The sequence below is a fragment of the Cyprinodon variegatus genome, unplaced genomic scaffold (assembly GCF_000732505.1).
Source record: "Cyprinodon variegatus isolate N-32 unplaced genomic scaffold, C_variegatus-1.0 Scaffold1525, whole genome shotgun sequence".
Taxonomy (NCBI): Eukaryota; Metazoa; Chordata; class Actinopteri; order Cyprinodontiformes; family Cyprinodontidae; genus Cyprinodon; species Cyprinodon variegatus.
Window position 1 is genome coordinate 121533 of NW_015151978.1, and position 6585 is coordinate 128117.

The 6585-nt window shown below is 39.5% G+C and overlaps 1 protein-coding gene across 1 annotated transcript in view; it reads left to right on the plus strand.

Annotated features, from left to right (window-relative positions):
• dnase1 (deoxyribonuclease I) overlaps positions 1-6585 on the plus strand; it is an 18406-nt gene that overhangs the window by 5340 nt on the left and 6481 nt on the right. Inside the window, exons 3-5 of the mRNA XM_015403591.1 lie at positions 2367-2455; positions 2593-2673; positions 2811-2926. Coding sequence (XP_015259077.1) covers positions 2367-2455; positions 2593-2673; positions 2811-2926 — 286 coding nt within the window. The remainder of the gene's footprint in view (positions 1-2366; positions 2456-2592; positions 2674-2810; positions 2927-6585) is intronic.

The following is a 6585-nucleotide window of genomic DNA, read 5'->3' on the forward strand; positions in this document are numbered from 1 at the left end:
CTACAGTTTGTGGACTTCCTGATAGTAAAGAATTACAATAATCCAGCCTTGAAGTAACAAATGCATGGACTAGTTTCTCAGCATCAACCCTGGACAGGAGATTTCTAATTTCTCCAATATTTAGCAGATGAAAGAAGGAAATTCTAGAAACCTCTTTGATATGGGAAATAACACCAAGATTTTTTACTTTATTAGCTGAGATCAATTTAATCCCATTCAAATGAAGTGACTGACTAATCAGCTTCTGATCCAAAGACTAACTTCTGTTTTTTCTGCATTCAGAAGCAGAAAGTTAAGAGTAATCCAGGCAAAGGCAAAGGTTTGATTTCAGCTTTAGTAGGGACACTATTGGTCTGATGTCATTGGTCCTATGCAAAATGATGCATGCTAATTTTTGTATGCTTGACGGGAAAATCAGGGTGTATTTTGTTTAAAGAGTAAAGCAGCATTTCTTGCTACATTGTAAAAATGTGATAAGCGCTACACACACTAGATGCTGTTTATCAATGTTTGAAGCATCATCTGCTCTGATGAATGAGGAATTATGACTTTTTTCCACTTTGAAAAGGTTTGCATTTGAAATTACCAGCGACTAAGACAGAAAGTAAATATGTGCCTATGTAACAAAATATAGTCTAAATATGTCTGTTTTATGTGAATTTATCCTGTTTTTTCTTTTAAAGATATACAATTGTGCAGAGGTAAAACCCACTCTTATCTTTTATATATTCTCTCTGTATCATGAAACAAAGCAAAAATAATAGATTTAAGGGACACCAAATAAATTTATTTTATAATTACTCTATTTAACCCATATCATGTATTTTATCTTGCTCTGAAACAATTCATCGGAATAATCAAATATTGAAATGCCAACAAATTTAGTAATCAATTAATTGTTAACTGGAGTATTGAGACTCTAAACCATGTCTTTAGCTCACAGAGCGACCCACATTATACCAAAATTGTAAAAAAATATATATCCAAAAAGTTTCGTCTGTCAATATTTTCTATCCAGAACCCCTCTACTGCTGCAACAAAGCTGTATTGAAATTATAAACAAATGGTAAGTACTTATATAGCACCTTTTTTCAAGTCAGGAGACTTGACCAAAGCACTTTACACTACATTCATTCACCCATTCACGCACACACTCACACACTGATGGGGGCAAGCTACATTGTGGCCACAGCTACAATGAAGCAGGGCTGCCGTACACTGGCGCCACCAGGCCCTCTGACCACCATCAGTAGACAATGCAGGTGAAGTGTCTTGCCCAAGGACACAACAACACTGGAAGTCAGAGTCTGGGCTTTAACCGTCAATCCTTCGATTTCAGGGCAAACTCCTAAATCCAACGCCACTGTCGCCCCAACAAACATGTTGTTCACATCTAATTTTTGGTAGCGACAGGTAGGTTGGTCCAAAATTTTGGTAGAGACATGTCCCTATGGTCCCTATGCAAACCTACGCCCATGAATCCAGGTTTTTATGTCTTCAAGACATGCCTGTAATCTATGTAATGGGTTAGCTTTATCTGGATTTATAGACAGATAAAGCTGGGTATCATCGGCATACCAGTGGGAATTAATCCCATGCTGCCTGATAATTCTACCAAATGGGGGCATATTTAAAGATAATTGGTCCTAGCACTGATCCCTGTGGTACTCCACAGGTAGCCCTGGAGCATAAGGAACTTTTATCATTAATGTAAACAAACTGAAATCGGTCAGATAGATACGATTTAAACCAGTCTAGTGCTGTTCCTTTAATTCCTACAAAATATTCAAGTCTTTGAATATTATTAATATATTATAAATGCAGCACTGAGATCTAAAAGGACGAGCACAGATACAAGTCCATTATCTGAGGCCATGAGAATATCATTAGTGACTTTCACAGGAGCTGTTTCAGTGCTATGATGAGCTCTAAAGCCAGATGAAAATGCTTCAAAGAGTTCACTATGGTGTAAGTGGTCGCACATTTGTTTGGCAACTACTTTCTCAGAAATTTCAGTTCAACCTCAAGGATTACTGGCTTTTTATTCCCAGTGGGGTGTTTGTTTCAGACTGTAAAACGATTAAAAGGGTGCTTTCCCTACTATATTGCAATGAGATTTTTTACTATATGCAATAAAAAGCTTTTCTGATTAACTAACGATTAGGAAGAAACTTCATAAACCTGCACCTCTCCCTTCTCCCCCTTTGTGTTATAACTAAACTAAATTGGATGCGTAAAACCAGTGCTGCAGTGTTTCTCAATAGCTATTTCCTCTCTACGTTGCAAGAAACCTGAAAACAGGGTTGGTACATGCAGAATAAAGAGCATAAAGAAATACTCTGCCTCTGTTTTTTTTTTTTTTGCAGATTGTCCGTCGCTATGACATCATTCTGATCCAGGAGGTCAGAGACAGCGACCTTTCAGCAACCAAAAAATTAATGGACTATGTCAACAAGTTAGAGTCACTCATACCCAGCATCCACTGCACCATTATGCTAACATAGCGTCAATGTTTCTAAAAGAAGTAGCAGTAAAGTTTCAGAAAATCACAACATCTTTTGGTTCTGATGTTTTTTTGTGCGTTTTCCCCAGAGCTTCTTCTGATTACCGCTACATTGTGAGTGAGCCTCTGGGTCGCAGCACCTACACAGAGAGATACCTCTTCCTTTACAGGTAGGAATAAGCAAATCTATATAAAATCATATAACATAAATGTTCTTATTCTTCTATTTTATACATTCTGCTTTTCAATGTGTAGCACTTTAACACCTCAGCTCCTGATGTAATTCTCTTTAACCCTCTATCTGCAGGCATGCAAGTGTGTCGGTGGTTAAAAGCTACACCTATGATGATGGCTGTGAGTCCTGTGGGACAGATGCTTTCATCAGGGAACCTTTTGTTGTCCAGTTCTCATCCAAATATACCGGTACGCTTTAAAACACTTCCTCTGTTTCAGTAACATTTATTCTCCAAACACCCAGACTTTGATGTTCTCTTTAAAGGGTAACTTACCCCAAAACCACAATTTTTGCAGATAAAATAAGTCTCTCAGTGTCTAAAAGATACTATTTATCTTTTGTTTGGTAAACTTGTTTAGTAATGCAAACTTAGTGCTGCCTTCCTGTTGAAAGGTGGCTATTAGCTTTAATATTTCCTATTGGTTTCAATGGTTCATGTAGCGTCCCAGCAATTCTATGCACAAAGACCCTGGGCCCAGAATCTTCTTTCTGCAAGATAACAGTTTTAAAAACTCTGCAGGGGTTTCCAAAGAAAATTAACCACGCAACAGACCGGTGATCCTCTAAAAATACATATTCAGTTGAAAGACTCATTCAGTTGAAAATTAAATACATCGAATAATGAAAATAAATAAATATGTTTTTTATATATTTATTTATACCTATGAAGTAGTTATATTAGTTATTTAAATAAATAAATTTTTCAAAATAACATACATCATTTTAAATGTATTTTTACTTATTGAATGTGACGTCTAATTATTTCATTGTTGATTTTATAATTTAATTGTATATTTAATATTTAAATCATGGATCAAAATAAATAATAGATGTTACATCTGCTTATTTCATCGTACTTTTATTCATAATTTTGGCCCTCCATAGACCTCAGGCATCACATCACATTATCATTAAATACATCTCCCCGCTTGGTGTTCCTTACTTTGGAAAGGCCGGGTATATAAAATATATAGAAAATAAAGTTAATTGAAATAAATAAAGTCGCTTTAGGAACCACTAGAAATAAGAGCGCCGAGTTTGTCTTCCTGAAATAAGACAAAGGACACAGCAGCGTTTTATATATTCATATGCAGATGATGCACAGCTATACATGTCTGTATCTCCTGATGATGTGAGCTCTGCCAATAAGCTTTTTGAATGCTTTATTGGTGTAAAGACAACCTGGAAAACTATTCAATCCCTTCTGAACTCTTTGGTTTAGCCCTGTGTGCATGTTAAGAGCCTTGGTTTGATAATGGATTGTAGTCTAAACTTGTTAAAAACGGACCTAGAAAAAACAGATTTATGCCTTTTTTTTCTTAAATTTTCTATGTTTTTCCAATCTCGCTCTGGGATTAGATGTCCCAGAACTAGAAGATAGCCCAACAACATTTCTTTCACATGCAAACCCTTATGACTGTTCCCATAAGGTTACCCTTGATACTTGTAAGGTAAAATGTATTGAAAATTATTTAGGGAGTAAAATTGTATACAGCGGACATGGAAAAAGAGTATATAAACTAAGGAGAGAGAGAGAAAGACAGGCAGACGGGCAGAAAAGACTAAATTAAAAGAGATTAAATAAAACAAAACAGCAAAAATAAACACAGAAGATATACAGCGACTCCTAGAAGTCTGCTTCCATACCTGTTTGAGATGAGCGGAGCACAAAACAGAGAGCATAACAGCAAAAAGAGGACAACAGACAACCAGAGTAAACATCAAAATAAGGTTCAAGACCAGCAGGCCAGTCTCAGTCAGAGAAACAGGACTACACTATAAAAACAGGCCGATCACCAACATCTATAAACAAAGGTGTTTATGGTAGCAGCACAGCTGATATTTCTCTCCAGATGGTGTCCAGGAGATTGCCTTTATCAGTGAGCCCCAAACCTCTTAACAGCACTCCAGCTGTGAAAGCTGTTCCCCATCAGGGTGAGGAGACACTGCCTCAAGGAGTGTGCAGGTCACCTGCCTGGTGTCCTCACAGACATTTTTAACAACTCGCTGGACCAACTCATAGTGCCAGCATGCTTTAAGTCTGCCTCCATCATTCTGGTCCCCAAGAAACCTCAGATCACCTCATTTAATGACTACCAGCCTGTCGCACTGAATCCTATCATGATGAAGTGCTTTGAAAGGATGGTTAAAGAACACATTGTTTCAAGTCTCCCCCAACATTTGACCTAATCCAGTTCACCTACCGACGGTAGATCTTATCCCTGTGAGGACTGTGGTGTTTTCCTGCTGCCTGATCTCGTATTTAAAGGTAAATTCTCAGCTCTGTGGGCATCTGGCTTAGTTAATGGCCTCTGTGTTACAGAGACACAATAGGCTCATCAAATGCTGGTTTAATCCTGGTTTTGTCATAAACCGGGACAGATAGACCCAGTATTCAGGTGAGACAGCCAGTGGGGCAGTAGAAAAACGTTATTAACAGAAAAATCAAACTGACAGAACAAAAGCGCAGAACGGTGGAGCTGCGGACCTGCAGCGACTGCAGGGGCAGAGCACAACCCATCACTGACTCTGGAGGGAGAAAAACGGGTAAGTGACCAGATCATCTGACAGGAAATGATAATATGATTGAGTCACTTACCTGGTTTCACTATTCAGTCCATCCTCCCTTAAGAGGTGCGATCCAGCCGATGGGCTGCCAACCAGCCCAGTGTTGTTCTCTGGGGCTGATGCTGCAGCCTGGGATGAATTACAGGAAGCCGATCCAGGTCAGGGGAAAACAGAGCAGGAAGGAACAGTTCAGGAATACAGGAAACCTCTAGCCTAGTAAACTAGCCCCTATCGGCCAAAATCATTTTTGCCTGTGAGTTTGGTCTAGCCTTGATCAATGCCCCAGGCCCTATAACTGGCGGGCAAATCACAACATGGAGATGTGTTTTGAATTTTTAGATGCAAAACGGACAGGGTTTTGAGGGTGTGACGACAAAGCTGCACGATGCTGGAGAAAGCACTACGGTAGCATGCACTGCGGCAGCAGCAGCTTTCAATGGAGCGCTCCATTGAAAGTTAAAAGTTCTCTTTTATGTTGCTGTTGTTCAATAAAAGTACGTTTTAAGATCATTTGAGGCAAGAATATTATACTTTAAAGCGTCACTATATGGTCCATTTACAGATTAAATACGTAATTAGAAAAACAATTTCCTAAGTTGAGAGGATCGTAGCAACCAGCGGCTCTCCGAGGCTAACGACAGCCAGAGCTGACTGCAGTCGTCTGCAGCGGCCCTCTCTCGACATAGTCATGTGTGAAGGATCGCTGGCTCTAATGGTGATTTTTGACTCAGCTTGATGGCTCTACGCTCATTAATTTTTAAGAAGGACGTATTCCCCGTTTTACAGACAGGCTGTTTGTTTACACCTCCCCACCAGCTTTCTCTCATGCTTCCTACATCACAGCCAGTTGCGCTCATTGGTCAGAGTGTTGGCCAATAGGCACAGACATGGTTTGAAAAACATTGGTTTGTTCTCATCAACAATCTTCCAACGTCTCATTCAATCGGGGCCAGACTAAATAACACCTTTAATCTCACATTTAGTCTGGTTTATCAGGCTAAGAAACCCCCGCTCTATCAGAGGCTCCCACCCAAACCAGATCAGAGGGATCCAGGCTTCCAGGAATCCTTGAAGGCGTGAAGGCAGGTTTGGATTCAGACGGCGTGCCCAGATGGACACGCACAGAGGCAGACAGACTGAATCCAGTAGAGTCAAAGTTTGGTTCAGGCAAACACATCAGATGGGACAGACAGGCCGGTGGGTGAAAGGGAACGGAATCAGGAAATAAGAATCACTAGGGAAATGCTGAAACAATCTCACCACTGGTTAAGGAATTAAC